At 34.5% G+C, this 17,214-nt stretch overlaps 1 protein-coding gene across 3 annotated transcripts in view; it reads right to left on the reverse strand.

The window, feature by feature from the left end:
• Window positions 1-17,214, reverse strand: part of CENPE (centromere protein E) — a 76,881-nt gene that overhangs the window by 53,825 nt on the left and 5,842 nt on the right. For all 3 annotated transcript variants that reach the window (XM_059376796.1, XM_059376788.1, XM_059376801.1), the window contains exons 7-16: window positions 17,022-17,089; window positions 16,884-16,949; window positions 13,226-13,277; window positions 11,133-11,220; window positions 10,669-10,798; window positions 9,474-9,593; window positions 8,324-8,482; window positions 5,061-5,205; window positions 4,346-4,434; window positions 3,508-3,675 (exon numbers count right to left, since the gene is read on the reverse strand). In XM_059376796.1, the coding sequence (XP_059232779.1) occupies window positions 3,508-3,675; window positions 4,346-4,434; window positions 5,061-5,205; window positions 8,324-8,482; window positions 9,474-9,593; window positions 10,669-10,798; window positions 11,133-11,220; window positions 13,226-13,277; window positions 16,884-16,949; window positions 17,022-17,089 (1,085 nt within the window). The remainder of the gene's footprint in view (window positions 1-3,507; window positions 3,676-4,345; window positions 4,435-5,060; window positions 5,206-8,323; window positions 8,483-9,473; window positions 9,594-10,668; window positions 10,799-11,132; window positions 11,221-13,225; window positions 13,278-16,883; window positions 16,950-17,021; window positions 17,090-17,214) is intronic.

Genomic DNA, 17,214 nt, shown 5'->3' on the forward strand with positions numbered 1-17,214 from the left:
CCCACAAATTAGCCATTTAGCTTTATACTGGCATGCTTTTTAAGGATTTAGGTTTTAAAATTTAGGTCTGGATTAGGGTAGTTTCATGTGGTGCTTTTAAAATAATATCACTATTCACTAAAGCCAGAGATATATATAAGATTTTCAATTATTACCTTGTTTGTTCATTCCACAGAAAATATTAGAAAGATATGTTATTAATTTTATATTTTTCAGCTGTCTAAAAGTATAAAGAATACCTAAAGATACATATATTTCTATTAAAGTTTCCTTTCCATCAAATATCTGGAGCATTAAATATTTGAATACTACATATTTTTGTGTCAAAACACATAAATGACAACTTATCATAGATAAACATACTTTCTCTTAGAATTATGAAATCTTCATAATTCAATGAGTCCTGAAAAAGGAAAGGCAAGGTGGGTGGGGGGATGGGGTGACAGAGTGATGGGCATTAAGGAGGGCACATGATGTAATGAGCACCGGGGGTTACATGCAACTGATGAATCACTGAACTCTACCTCTGAAACTAATGATATACTACCTGCTAATTAACTAAATTTAAACAAAATAAAAAAAAATAAATAAAAAAGAAGAAAAAAGTAAAGGCAAATTCTTGTAGAATGTAAGGGATTTATGAAAATAGCATCTTTTTAAAGTAGTATTTTCTGAATGCTTAATTCAGTTCTAACTAGTTTTAGATTCAGACTAGTGTTGACATTCCTATTGTAGGTCAGTATCATCTAGAAATATTATGTGAGTCATTGAAAATTTCCTACTGGCTGCATTAAAAAAATAGAACTAATTTAAAAAATATATTTGAACCTAATATATCCAAAATATTACCACTTATTCATGTAATCAATATAAAAAACTAAATAGTTTACATTCTCTTTTTTTCATGTTTTTAAGTCAGTTCAGACCAGCCACACTTCAAGTACTTAATCGTCACATGTGGTTAGTGGCTATCAACTGTTCTGCAAAATTTTAGACATTTGTGTTGGCTGTAATTTAAAATAACTCCATCTTTTATCTTTTTCTTCTTGTTTCTAAATTCTGTGTAACAAAATCACATTGACCAATAAGGAAGAACTAAAAATTACTCTTATTTTAGAAAATAAACATCTAGAAAGAAAACTTCTCTCACCTCTCATTTAAAATAGCACTTTAAGTACTAGTTCTCATTAATCTAAATCTAAAGATGAACTTTTGTAAGGCCCGCACAACAACGTCTGAATGAGGTATTATTTAGCATGCTAAGCATAAAGAGAAAATATATGATATGATTAAAAGTTAGTTGGCGGCTATATAAAAAAAAATTACAGATTTCAACTGTAATGTTCAGCAGATTAAACAAAAATATTTAATTCCTTAAGACAAAAACCTCCAAGTTGTTAAAATTCTAAAATTAAGCAAGTTAAATCAGGTAGATGGTTGGAATTTCCTTTGTTCCCTGAGCTTGATGATACTTGACTTTGTTTACCCCTGCTTGTAAAAATTATTATTTAAGCATACTGTATTCCTATATGCCCATTTGAAAATTATATAGGGCTCTGGTGATTTATAAGATCATTAGGGCAAACCAGGGCAATTACCACATGTCCCAAGGCCATAATTTGATTTTTTACTTCTTTTGGCTAAGCTTTTCCCCAAAATGGAGGTTTGGGAACATATTTTACTGTATACACAGACTTGTATTTTTAGTTTAAAATAGAATAGAGCTACCTTTCAAAAGAGTAAGTTTATATTACTTAATATTTTAGGTTACCATATAGAACCTAGAATTTTAGTTGTGTCCAAATGAAGATGAAAAGAATAGGATTATTTTCCCCCTTGACTGTGGATAAAAGGAAAAAAAAAATCAGGATGTGAGTCAAGTCATATACTCTATGAGCTTCAGTTTTTATTATTAATTGACTATATAAATGATATAAAAAACTTAGAGAAATTATTGCTATACTTATGCCCAAAGTTAATTTTATGACATATTATTTATAATAAGTAAGATACAATTAGATGAAATTTGGAGTTAGAAAGGGCCTTGGCAAGCACCTGGTTCAACCTCCAGGGTGGAGAGAAAAAGGAAGTAAATCCTAAGAGATTCTGGGACTCGCTCAAGGCATTGTATCCTACTCAGAAGCAAATTTGGCTCCAGAGACCATGCTCTTAGCCATGACACTAGACCACCCTCTTCCTTGAAAAACTCCACTTTTATTGACTGAAGTCTACAGGTCAATATACAACATTTTGTATTTTGTTAACATGCAAATTTTAAAATAAGTTAAATAAAACTCTGTGGAGAACATACAGACTTTGCATCTTAGGATACATACTCATGAAATGCAGGATTAACTTTATTTTATTTTTTTAAAAGATTATTTATTTATTCATTTGTCAGAGAGAGCAGGAGCACAGAGAGCTGCAGGCAGAACAGGCAGAGTGAGAAGCAGACTCCCTGCTGAGCAAGGGGCCAGATGTGGGACTCGATCCCAGGACTCTGGGATCATGACCGGAGCCGAAGGCAGATGCTTAACCAACTGAGCCACCCAGGCGTCCCAGGATTAACTTTAATTTGTAGGTAGAATGGAAATAATACTTTTGGCACTGAATTCTTTTTTCCTTATGTAAAAAAAAAAAAGAGGGTAAGAAATGAAACAATACCGAGGTAAAAACATTGTGGCCCTTTGGGTTATCCTCACAGAAATCTCAGAAGTAGCTGCAAATTAACTCATATTTTAACTACACCAGAACACTGGCTCTTATTTTGAGGGGTAGGGGGAGCCAAAGATTGCTTCATCATCTGATAATGGCTATAAATTTTTGTTCCAGAATAATGAATAAGCATTTAAAAATTCTGCAGAGTAATTTTATAATGTCTGTGACCTCTAGGTTAAGGACAGTCTGCTCTTAAGAAATCTCTTGAATTTCTTGGGCAATTTCTAAGTGTCTGAAGTCTGAGTGTTTCTGGATTAGGTTCTCTTAACATGTAACTTAATATTATATATTTGGAAAATTTAAGTGATCTGTTTCATTTCTAAAAATTTCATTACTAGTATTTAGTATTAGTTACACTAATTTTCATAACTCTCTGCTATGGAAAAAGACATGATCAAAATCAGCTTTACCAGCTATTCTAATAATGTTCTAAATATTTGGGAATATACTTTTAAAGAAAATGAAATCCATTAACACAGAGTATCCATGAATAAAACATTCAACCAGATAGTAAAATTCATATTGGTCTCAGCAGGAAATGGTTATATTCTAGACAGTATTTCTGGTGTGCTCAACACATTAATGTTTGAGCAAAATAATTCATATGTGAAACAAATGATTTAAATATTTAAAAAATAATATAAATGAATTACTTCTTAAATTCTCTATATTGTGTGTACACATAGAAAATGGTTGGATTTTCCATACATCATGCATAGAAATAAATATCTTTAAGAGAATGATACTTCTTTTAAAAGTGTTTTAGTTTCATGTTTCCATATCTCTTACCTCCTGATCTTTCTCTGCTTTTCTTTCAAGGGCCTCAAATTCATCCAAATCATTCTTTTCTTTTAATTTCAATTCCATTTCTTCATTTTCTCGTCTTAGTTGTTCATAGTCCAATACCAGATTATCATAGTTGGCACGAAGTGAATTCAGCTCACTTTCTAAGTTTTCCTGTTGTAACCAAAACCAGATTTAACTATAACACCTAACTTTAACCATAACACCTAATTTTAACTAATACAATGGTTAAGTAATGATAATAATAATTCCCAAGAATCACTGCAATTTTATTCTAAAACTAAAATGAAATTTTCTTAACAAAGACATTTATAAAACTATACTGTACTTCTTTGGACATTAGTAGTCTAGAAAGTCAATATGGACTCTATATACCTACTAAAGTATTCACTGTAGTATTCCCTAAAATTTTGGTGAAACCACATATAATACATTTACTTTTATTTTTCAGTATAATTTAGCAATATTACCCCCTCCCTGCTGTGTCATTCTACTATATACCTGAGAATTTTGACACTTTATAAAACCCTTAGGGGATTGTCTAAAGAAAAAGAGAAACTAAAAAAAAAATCATAGATACCAAGATCTGCTGGGAAAGAACTAGATGCAAAGGTTTACTTATTACCATACACCTGCATTACAAAATTTTTAGTTTCCTTCTACATGCCAGTTATTAACTAGGAGTGTAATGAGTGATTAGAACCAAAACTGTTACTGAAATTAAGTCAGAGCTAGCAATGTGGTGCTACAACAATTAAATATCAATAAAAAGTGAATTTTAAAGAGTAAGAGGATAATGTTTTATAAAATACATTTAAGATACCTGACTTAGTAGCTTTGTTGCTGGATTCCACTCTGTCTCATTTAATGTATCAAAAGTATTACTGAAAATATCAGACTCTGAGCAGAAAGCTAGAATTGGGAGAAAAAGAAATTTATCCATGGATTCTTAAAAGTCAAAGACTAAAAAAATAATCTGATCAGGGGTAATACTAAGCTCTAATTAGCTAATGTGCTCACAATATGAATGCCAAGAATACATTAACATATATGATCATTTATATTATTATATGAATTGAGATCCCTGGTTAGAATTAGCAATAAAATATTTGATCCTTGACACAATATAGGTAACAGGGACAAATACTAACTCTGAGATTTGATCCCTATAAATAGATTTAAAAAATACTGCTGATGTTGGAGACATTATTATGAAACACACCTGTGTAATGCTACTCTTTCAAGATTAAACAAAGTTTAAGACAGATGTTATATGGATACTAATTTAATTGGATAATGATTAGAACCAACAACAAAATGTCTCACGTTTCAACTAAACTGTATCATTCTTAAGAGTGTGAAAATAATATAGAATGTTCACTTTCTTGAAAGCACTATTATTTATCATTATCTCCACTGTAATTGCATCTAAAATGCATATATTTATTAAATGTGTTTATCACATTAACTGAGTTATAAATAATGTAGTTCTTTAAAGGGATGCTTCTGTAATTAAAAACAGCTGAAAAAGCACTCACATTCATCAATTTCCCCCACTACGTTTACAGCCGCCTTACGTGTTTTTGTTACATTTGTTGACATATTAAATTCATTTATATAATTTGAGTCTTTCATTTTGTTAATTTTACCAAGGCACCAAGTGACTCTTCGTTTTCTTTTAGCCTAAAGAGGAAAAAAAATCGAAATTACCTCACACAGATCTGGGCTCAAATATCATGAAATGAGGGAATTAGTTTACATTTTTTGGAAACCATGGACTTGGTAGAATTCTTTTTAAGCCTACTTTAATAACATACCAGTCTAAGGATGTCCTAAGAAAACAAATTTTAAAATCAGTTTTTACCCCATAAAATATTTGATGAAACTATTATTTAAAATTCATGTTTTATTTGAAAGTTTCCCTACAAACTTTTCTGGGATTTAATGGAAAGGAACAGGTTTACAACTTTCCAAATAATCCAGTGTTCTCTAGTAGGGAAGCTGCTGCCACCATACCACAGCTACCAAAAGCACTTTGGGGTGGCCTGCTCTAACTGGAAAGGGAGAGACGGTCTACTGGAACTTCCTTCAGAGAGTCAATCTCCACACAGCCTTCACAATGCCAGTTCTCTTCCAATTAAGTAAAACTAATACCTCCTTCAGTGCTCCTAACCTCATTGTTGCTTTCTCCCTGGGGACCTTGCTCCCTGGGTTATCTATTCGTCTGTTATCTTCGCCAACTCCCTCATAACAGCCTGATGAATGAATGCTCTAGTTGGTTTGCTTTTGTGGTCGTTGTTGTTTTTTAAAGATTTTATTTATTTGATAGAGAGAGAGAGATCACAAGTAGGCAGAGAAGCAGGCAGAGAAAGAGGGGGGAAGCAGACTCCTTGCTGAGCAGAGAGCCTGATAATCCATCCCAGGACCCTGAGATCATGACCCGAGCCGAAGGTAGAGACTTAATCCACTGAGCCACCCAGGTGCCCTTGCTTTTGGTTTTTAAAAAACAAACCCTTCACTCCTTACTTCTCTCTGGCTACAAGTTTCTTTTTGATTCTCTTTTGTGCTCTTTCTTCATCATTTGTCTACTCCTTCCGCATCCTTTCAGGAACACCTGTCTCCTGTTGCTAATCCCACCCAGCTAGCTGTCCTCACCACTCATTTGGCTTTGCTGGTTTCTCCTCCTCTGCTTGTGTTTTTCCATATTGCACAGCTACCATTCTTCTCCTGAGCCTCTGTGAGATATAAGTACTATCTCCTCTTACTTGATCCTTCTAACTATCCTATTACTACATCTTTTTTATAGGTGAGCTGATCTATAAATGATTCTTTTTTTCTGAGATCAATCCCCTCTACTATGTTCATGATCTCATCCCTTGGGGTCATCTCAACCCTCTGTAAGGTGGGTTTCCCTCCTAGTTCGTAACTCAAATTGCTTTGTAAATGAGTTTTTGTTTCCAAATCCCAAAAGTTTTTGTCTATATTTATCTTAATTAACTTCTTAGCAAACTGGGACACCGCTGACCACTACCTCTCTGAAATATTCTCTTCCCTAAGTGACCACAATTCACCCGGCTTCCTTCTTAACTCTAGAGCGAATCCTGGCTCCCTTTGGGATTCTTCTACCTTTATCTAAAAGTTGTTCTGGGGTATGGTTTTCTTTTCATTCCTAACATGCTCTCAGAACAAGCCCATTCATTCCCATGACTTGACTTAGATCTGCAGTAGCTAATGTCCAAATTGATAACTCTACCTCACATCTTTCATTGTCTGAAACCTTAAACTGGAGATGTCCCAAATAAAACCCCGAGAGATGCACTGCTCTTTATTCGGTGTTCCTTAACAATGACTACTGCTACCAGCTACCCAGCAATGTTTGCAAATCATTCTGGATACCGTTCTCTCTCTCTCTGCCCCGTACATGTAAATAATCACGAAGTCCTGTTGAGTCTATCTCCCACATAGGTCTCCAATTTACCCATTTTTTTCCATCTCCAGAGTTACAGTCCTTGTAGAGCCCCAACCATCTGATGCACATAAGCTGCCATACCTTTCTGAAATACAACTGTTATCCTGTTACCTACCAGACGTTTCCTTGCCCTTAGCATAATGCAATGTTCAAATCCTCAAATTCTAGGATTTAAAATGCTCCTGCCACCAAAACATTTTAAGTCTAAGGGATACATTATGTTGTTTTTATGACTCCAAGCTTTTTTACATGTGGATCTCTTCCTGAAATATTCTTCCCTGAAAGTTCCACTGGGCTGCTTCTTATTCAACACTCAGTCAACAAATAGCTCTTGGAATGTCTTTTATATACCTAGTATGGTGACTTGAATATAATGCTTATTTATACTATTAATAATTATCTTTAGACCATTCATTTATGGATTTGGAAAATGTAGTGTTGAGCACATTCTATGTATTATTTCACCTAATTATCGTAACAATCCTAGGAGTTGGGAATCAAGCTATTTCATAGATAAAGAAACTGTTGCAAAGTGGATTTAAGAAATTGCCTAAGGTAAAGAATTAGGAATTGACAGCACCAGGATTCAAATCCAGGCAGACAAGCTCCAGAGGCCATCCTTTTTTTTTTTTTTTTTTTTTTTTAAAGATTTTATTTATTTATTTGACAGAGATCACAAGTAGGTGGAGAGGCAGGCAGAGAGAGAGAGGGGAGAAAGCAGGCTCCCTGCCGAGCAGAGAGCCCGATGTGGGACTCGATCCCAGGAACCTGGGACCATAACCTGAGCCGAAGGCAGAGGCTTTAACCCACTGAGCCACCCAGGTGCCCCCAGAGGCCATCCTTTTAATCATGATACCATCAGTCAAAAAGTGCCTACTGGACTGAAAATACCCCCAGCTCTAGTAAAAACAAAAACTACATATACTAGAAGTCAGAACTGTGATCACTATGTTGATCTATATTCTAGATCAATTTTCTTGAGATTAATATTTCTGTATCTTTAAATAGAAAATATTATCATTCAACCTAGATAGGGATGGTTCTTAATCACCTGATCAACTTCATTAGAATTTCTTAAGAAGCATATTTATATAGATTCCTTGTATTTCAGACTTCTTGAATTAGGATCTCTAGATCCTAAGGGATTAGAGATCAGTATATTTAATGAACTCTTAGGTTTTGCTGATGAATAGACTAACACACAAAATGTTCTGGGTTTTCTGAATATACTATATTAAAGGATAAGAAATGTGTAACTATGTAATAAACATACAGGAATACCAATCCTAGTCTTTGTATAACAAGTTTGAGCTGTCATGTTTTAAGTTTTACCTTTAACTCCTGTTGTGATGTGAGGGAAGAAGAGGTTACCAGCATCCGTGTTAAGTTCTGAATTTTCTCAATCTGTACTTTTTGAAGCAAATCTTTTTCTTCTAGAAGTTGGGCCAACTGGTCTTTTTCCATGGCCTGGGCCCGAGTCTCTAAAGAAACCTATAGAATGTAATATTAAGTTATGTTAATAATAAATGTAGTAGATTTTAAAATCTTGAAAGTAACTTAAAAGAATAGAATATTAAATTTGTATGTGGGAGCTCTTGGGTTGCTTAGTCAGTTAAGTGTCTGACTCTTAATTTGAGTTAATGTCATGATCTCAGTGTTGTAAGATCGAGCCCTGCATTGGACTTTATTGAAATGAAATAGACCCTACCTACAAAATACTACTACTATGGCAGTTACTATAATCAGTAATTTCTCAAACCTAAAATAAAGTAAAATACACATTTCTTCCTGTGTATTCTAGATACTATATATAAGATTATAGCAAGGCTGTTAAAGCCATTCTATTAACTGCCTATAAATATATAAATAATAGGCAGAAAAGTCATAAAAGCAGAGACTTAAATACCTATGGTAAAAGAACAGATGTTTTCATAAGACTTCCATTGGATATTTTAGCTCATTCTATTTTACTTTTTTAAAATTTTAACTTATTTTAAAAAAGATAACTAAAATACAAGGTTTTTACAAAATATAAAACCACAATGGTTAACACAAACAAATTACAATGACAACTGATTATGCTACTTTATTAGACTTTACCTTCAGGTAAGAATTCAAGATACTGTGAAAATACAAAAAATAAGGTTTTAAGTAACTATACATGGTCTTTCTTTTTAACCTAATTCCCTATGTATTTGTGACATTTTAGAAAGAATGTTTCTACTTGGCTCATTTGAAAATCTCAAATTTTGCCCTTTGGAAATGAAAAACAAAATCTAAAATAATTTCAAGAAACCTAAGTTTTTAGTTTATAGTAAATTAAACCAAAATTTTTATGAGTTGATTTCTCTGTCCTTGAAGGATGTTTTAAATTAGGTTATAGACCTTGGATACTGATGAATTAAGAATCTCTGAGCATGTGGGCAGATCTTAGTTCTCAATCTGTCCCTGATCTTTACTGAAATACATGGTTCATACATACCTCCTCTAACTGTTTCTTAAGATCCATTATTTCTTTTCTATATCTTTTCAGGAGAGCTTCATCACTTGATACCTCATTAACATAAGGAGTATTCTTCATATATTTGGCAGTGCTGGCAAACTGGGGAAAGATATGAGTGCTAAGTGTTCAATATAAAAAATTAACATAATTAATAATATTTAGGTTTTTTATAATTAAGTTTTATAAAGAAAGATCAATACTCTTCCTTGGTGGCTTAATACTTTTGAACATGGTAGATTAGTCCATGTTCTTGTAGCTTACCTTGGCTGCTAGTCCTCAGAAGAGTGAAGGAAATATCTTGAAGATGGATGGATGCCAACAGAGAGCCTACAAACACTGGCTTACTGGAATCCCAGCCACCCCTCAAGTCCAGCACAACTGCCCCCTCTATCCTGAAGCTTTGCTTCCACTTGAACTTACTTATCTCTCCTTCCTCTGAACTCTAGTCTACTTATTAATAGTTAATTAATCCAAGGCAATCACATTGGAAGACAAGTCTCATCTTCCTCTAAGGCTCTAAATTTTGATGCTATAAATTGTGAAGTCAGGGACTATACTTTCTTTGTTTCTCTGACACTACCTCGACGCAGTGCTCGATAACTATTTAGAATAATATTTCTTAGCGTGTGAACAGCAGAAGTAACTGTAAGTGGGTCCATGAAGGTGACCACTAAATAACACTGAATCCTTGATTGAGACAGCTGTTCACTGACACTTCTCATCCCCCCCACTTTTTTTTAACAGAAAATGTAAGCCATAGGCTCAGAGCAAAGATAAGCAACAACCAGCTAGCAGTTCAAGAATTACTTTGTTATAAATACACACAGACACACACACACACACACACACACACACACACACACGTGTTTTTTGGTTCACCTATTTGTTGAAAGTGATACTACTTTTTCATTCATTGGACTGACACAGTTTCCTTCTGTAATAAATAGAAAAAGTGAGTTTTTTTTATAAAGAAGTGTTGGATGTGGCAAAAATTATGGAGCTGGGATATGAATGATTGAAATTTGGGAAAATAAAGGAATAGTATTTAGTAGGCAATATGTCAGTTTTATTGCAAAAGGTATGTTATGTAATTAAAAAAAATGTCTAATTTCAGTGTGTAATTTTTCTGCTTAAACATGATTTTCCCCCATATTGAAATAAAAATCAAACTCACCTGTAGAGTAGAAAGGGTTTCATCAAAAGACACTGGAGTAATTGTGCAGATAATACGTGTCTTTGCATTTCCTCCCAAGGAATTCTGGAGAATTCGTGTTAATTTACTATCTCGATAATTTATGAAACCGCTTAGTGAGAAAGGGGTTTGGGAAAAAAAATAGTAGAATTTTTATACAACAAATGTGATTGGTTTTAATGCAGAACCTTAAATTAGGTATAGTTTAAAAATTAATTCTTTATAGGTTACACGAGGCATATCAAAACTACTAACTAAATTATATTTAAGATAAAAAAGTAAATTTAGTAGGTTACAGTCATATGTCTAAGAAGCTAGCCATGCTCACAGAATCACAAAAGGTTTTTAATACAGGGAAGATATCAGTACATTATTTGAGTGTTACTAAAGTACTATAATTTTCAACCTTAAGTACAATAGGTAAATGTACAATGGAATAAACTTACCCAACTTGTCCATCACTAAGTTTCTTGATCACTTGTCCCAAAATAAATAAACTTCTATTTATATTACAGCCTTCCTTGAGTCGCACACCTGCATTTATTAGGCAAATATGAAATCTAAAGTTAACCTCTGTATTAGATGATGAACTTATTTATCACTAAGTCATAAAAGAAATTAGAAATTAAAGGGTCAGATTGTAGTCTCTGCTTTGGATTAGATCTGAGCCCACTTTTCTTTTCTTTTAAAGATTTTACTTACTTATTTGACAGAGAGAGATCACAAGTAGGCAGAGAGGCAGGCAGAGAGAGAGAGGGGAGAAAGCAGGCTCCCCGCCAAGCAGAGAGCCTGATGCAGGACTCGATCCCAGGACCCTGAGATCATGATCTGAGCTGAAGGCAGAGGCTTAACCCACTAAGCCACCCAGGCGCCCTGAGCCCACTTTTAATACCTCTAGTAAAAGGAGCTCTCTCCCTATTCCTCCAGCCTATTAAGTAAACTAGAAATGTTATCACCTGAGAGAAAGAGCAAAAAGAAACAGATGGCTAAGAAAAAAAAGAATTAGAGGGAAGAAAAGTTCATTTCCTAAGAGAGCCTAACTCCTCAGTTCAAATCTGTTTTTTTTTCCAAACCTCCAAATATAGGCAACTATAGACTAATCAAATTAATTCCTATCAGCTCACCACCAACAATATTCCAATTTTTAAATTAATGCTCACATGGCTCATATGTCCAAAAAATCCAAAAGAACACTGAAAAAGCTCTCTCCTACTCCTGTGCTCCATCCAAACAGATCTATCCTCCTACCAGGAAACCACTTTTATTAGTCTACTCTTGTAGAGATTTTTACAAATACAAGTTCACATACATTTATTTCTTCCTTTTCCTTTTTATACTAATAGTAGCACATTATATAGGCTAATTTGTATTTTTTTTTTTTAATCTTGGCAATATAGCCTATCAGTAAACATTGGTGTTTTTCATTCTTTTTTATAGCATAAAATTCCACTGAATGGATGTATCAGAATTTATTCGCTCAGCACCCTATTGGGGGACATGCAAGATTTCAATCTACCACATATGCAGAAAGTATTACAACAAATATTTTGGACACCTGCTATTTCACCGGAGCATGATTCAGCTACTGCTATTACACTGCTGTAACATGCCAGCTTAAAACACGAGCATGTATTTCTTGTTCACAGAGGGCCATTAGATTAGTTCGGCCAATTAGTTGCAGGATCCACTGGTTTGGTGGATGTAGGCCATGCTCAGATGAGCAGTCTCTGTGTCAGGCTATAGGAAATTGACATAGAAAGGTTTGACATCTTCATGATTATGAAACTTCCCATCTAAGTATGCTTTTCCATTTGTTTAAGTATTAGATTATGTCCTTTAGGTCTGTTTTAAAGTGTTCTTTATTTTGGTCTTGGGTAATTTTTGTTGAGTTTCTACTTAGGTATTAGATCTCTTAAGTCATTATTAAGACTGTAAATGGATGGAGTCTTTTTGTACACTAAATGTTCCAACTTGTTGTTTGTATTATGAGTTATTAATGTCTGTATATTAACTTTGTACTCCACCACCCTTCTGAATTTCCTTACTAATTATGAAAATCTAGATGGTTTTCATGGCACTCTCACAAGCTTTGCAGCTATGCAATCCTATCAACTGCATGGTTTTAGTTTTTTAATTGATGCTATAGAAGCCCAAAATAGATAATTTGCCAGATATAGAAGCTGCTTTTAAATGGACTTAAAAAAAAATTTTTTTTTTTTGAAATTTTTGAGAAAGAGAGAGAACATGAGAGGGGTAAGGGGAGGGAGAGAGAAAATCTCAAGCAGGTTCCATGCCCAGTGGGAGCCTAATACAGTGCTTGATGTCACAACCATTAGATCATGACCTAAACTGAAATCTGAAGCTGGACACCCAACTGATTGGGCCACATAGGCGCCCCCAGAAGCTGCTTTTTATATTAAAGACTTTCATCACAAAATTACTAGATTTATTAGTTTCTAGAGTGTAAGTAGCATTTTTTTTTAATTCTGTAAAAGAACAAGATGACATTGAGAACAACACGTTTATAAGTTTCCATTACCTTCAGCGCCTGTTTGAGCAGCTCTTTCACTGCCTGCAAGGTCAACCAAATTCTGTAAGATAGATGAAAGGTAGATAATTTGAACTAAGTCTAACTTGAACTAAAAAAACCCAAGTACTGAAAGAACAAATTTTAATACACAGCTTATTTGCATACCCCATCTAGATGCTTGTCTTTCATTGCGCTAATTAGGCTTTCCCCTTTCTGAGTCAAATTCATCTGTATACCTTGTTCCTTCTTTATGATATATCCCCCATAATGCTCTCAGAATAGGTTCTCCATTTCACACACAAATTTCAAAACCTTACCAGTGAATATGATTCTTCACAATCTGGGACTTGTGTTGCTCCAGCCTTAAATCTACCCATTAGTCAGAATTCTAGCTGACCTACTCGCTATGCCTTAAATGCCTCATGTATTTCTATACTTCCAAGAGCTACCTTTCACCATTCCCTTGTTTATTCAGTTCTAATGTTCTATTCTGTCCCTACTCTTTATTCAGGACCAAAGTTGATTTTTACCTCCTTAGTAAAACTTTGCCACCTTTATCCTTCCTTTCTCACACCTTGAATGAGCTGTTCTTTCAACAGCGTACCCAGTGGTCTTTAAAGATATGCTTAATCCTTAGTACTTCCTGTGCCGAGCTAGTCATTTATGTCTATGACTACACTGCAGCATCTTTAAAAGCATGGGTCTCTTCTTCATTTCACAAATATTATTGACAATAAAGTGACTGCTTGTCATGTGTTAGGTGCAAGGGATATGGTAATGAACCAGACAAATAAGTTCTCTGTTCTCACAGAACTTTTATTCCACATGAGGCAGGATGGGGAGAGGAGGACGTTCATGAGAAATGAGAAAAAGACAGATAAACACATCATGGTAAATGTAATAGAGATAATTTAAAAAGAGTGCTGGAAGAGGGAAGAGGAAAGTACAGAGCAAGTTTTTTGGACCAGGCGTTAGGGAAGGCCTTGCATTAAGCTAGGATCTGGAATGACAGAGAAGAGAGGGCCAGCCAAGCAAAGACCAAGGGAATCATACTCTATATAGAATGAATAGCTAGTACACTCAGTCATAAAGCAGTAATGAGCTGGGTGTATTCAAAAAATACAAGAGCAGCATGGTGAAGGAGAGATAGGACAATATAAGGTAAGAGAAATAGGTAGGGGTCAGACTGTGGAGGGTAGTGTAAGGAAGAGTATGAACTCTGGATTTTCTAAATATGACAGGAAAGGCTTTAGTACAAGAGTGACAGACATCTCCTCATTTAACTTTCTGAAGGATTGCCTGTTGTCCCTGGGTGGAGGACTGGAGAGGGGCAAGAGTGGAAGGAGGGAGTCCAAGGAGGAGGGTCCTGCAGGAATCTCAGTGAGAGGCCTGGGCTAAGGAGGTAGTCATGGAGACATAAGTGGTGGAGGGATATCTTCTTTATTCTTTGAATCTTGGAGCTGTACTATGTACAGAACATGATGAAGTTTCGGCAAATATTCTTAATGCATTAAAACAAGGTCAGAGATTTAAATTCTCTCTCTCTGTGGACACTTTCAGGGATGGACAGTAATTATGTACTCCTGCTTTAATTATGTCCTATCTAGACACCACTTTCTCCAAAATGCTCAAAGTGTAATCTTTCTTGTATAGTATCTATATTACAGAAGACCTAGAACCATAATAAAGGGGCAAAATGGTGAGAAAGGCAGCATAAATTAAGGAATAAAGATGGGAACCAGTATCACTGTTCAAAGACACCAGGAGGCCCAATGTGTCCATAAGAGAGGAGCTCACAAGGAGTAGAAGGAAGTGAAAGTATGTTAGTTAAGAGTGGCAAAACAACATGGGCAGTACATAGTAATATTAGAAAAATTAAAAATCTGCAAACAGATTGCAAAAAGGAAAACTAGAGTCTTGAGGCCAGGTCTAGGAGAATGATATAGTAATTCAAGGGATGAGAGCCTAAATGAGTGTGACACCCATTGGAATAATGAATAAGAAACGTCAATACCTGGACAAAAGGGGAAGGCAGAAAAAGATGAGTCAGAATTGACTTGGGTCTGACCTAGGTGACCAGGGTAACACTGGTACTACTAGAAAACAGGAATACTCATTAGTATAGGAAGAAATTAATTTTGTTTTAGACACATTGAAGTTTGAAATAACAGTGGGACACACAATTATAATCATCTTTACAGTCATGAATTAGAACTCAGAAACTCTAGATAAAATAAATATTTGACTATCATTGACATAGCAATGATGTCTGAGAGCAAACAGAAGTAAGAAGGCCACAGCACAATACTCCTATGCTTTTGATAGGAGGGTAGGAAAAAGAAACCACAAAGGGAGTAAAGAAGGAATGGAGCTGAAAGAAGCTGGGTATTAAGAACCGAAAGAGCAAAAGACACTAAAATAAATAAGTAAGTAAGTAAGTAAATAAATGCACGCATGCCACCTCCAAAGAGCCTGAAAATGACTTTTTTGGGGAAGATTTCTTCTGAAGATGCTTAGAGTAAGTGAGAAGGTGAAGCGTTGGACCAGAAGGTATCTATAGTACCATTTGATATAGCATCAAAGAATATGGAAAAAGTTACCAAATGTCAAGAGTATGTCAAGAGTATTAAAAACATTTATTAAGAGAAATGTTAAAATTGTAGTGAAGTATCACAGATTAGGTTTAGAAGACAAAACAGAAGTTAGGTTTTGTGTTATTGTTGCTAAATCAAAGCAAGGCCATTAACTAAAATTTTATGCTGTAAAGTAAATAACTGAGGTGAACTAGAATTAGATATTTAATCAAGACTGATTTTTCAAATCTGAAAATGAAAAAACATATTATAGATTTTTTTTTTCCTGAAATTTTCAAATAGTATAGAATAATCCTACGTCATTTCCCACATGCTAAAAAATTTAGACCTTGAAAACAGAGAATATTGGCAAGGAACGGAAGGAAGCACAGAAAAAAAGAGAGAAATAATATATTGCAGTAAGAAGGAAATGGAAGGTTTACTTGGTCCAAAAAAAGAATGTTTCCATAATGTATATATTCACTATTCAACAAACAGGTATTGAATATAAACTATGTATAATGTGTTGAGGCTATAAAGATGACTAAGATATCACTCTTTCCTTCAAGGAATTAATAGTCTAAAACACTATGTTTATAACATAAAACATTTTCTTATTATATTTAAGAATATACTTAAATGATGTGATTTACTGTTTAACAGTCCCAGCTAGGTTTTTGTTGATCTCATGAGTCTCAATTCTATTGGCTGAGACAAAACAACAACAACAACAACAAAACAGAACGGTTTCCACTCTTGTTCCAAGAAACCTCTTCCCACACTGTTCCAAGAACACTCTTAACTCTTAAATGAATATCGAAAATCTCCCTCCAACAACTCTGGTTAGGAAAAGTCCTTCCATCTAAATTTAGGAAAGGCAGCCATAACATAACAGGAAGAAAGACCCTCTGAATTCTTCCTATGTTTTAGCTAGTAATCCCATGTTTACTAATGAGACTAGTTAAACTACTAATTTATGCATGTTTTTGCCTGTTTGATTCAGTTAACAGTCCTTATGAAACCAAACATTCAGCAGCCAAATTAAATTATGCTTTGGCCCATACAGTACAGTACTGTGGTCCATCAATACTTACCAAATGGGACACTTTGACGGATCCATCACAATTGGAAGGTTCCCCTTTCTCTCTACTTTCCAAAATCTAGAGAGAAAAGAAAGCTTGTAAAAAATTAGTGTACTTTTAATTGGAAAGGCCAAACAGAGAGTTACTTACCATCCTAAAAATGGTATGGGAGCGACTGCTTCTTTGATTCATTTTTGTAATTCCATAATGTCTGTTCTCTGTAAAAAGTAAGTCATATTTCAGCTGTGTACATTAAAATACAAAGAAAAACATTAACTTCTATTTTTAAGAGTGAAAAGTGTGACTTGAAGCCTAAATACGTTTAACTGAATACTTTTTATAA

The sequence above is a fragment of the Mustela nigripes genome, chromosome 1 (genome assembly GCF_022355385.1).
Source record: "Mustela nigripes isolate SB6536 chromosome 1, MUSNIG.SB6536, whole genome shotgun sequence".
Classification (NCBI taxonomy): domain Eukaryota; kingdom Metazoa; phylum Chordata; class Mammalia; order Carnivora; family Mustelidae; genus Mustela; species Mustela nigripes.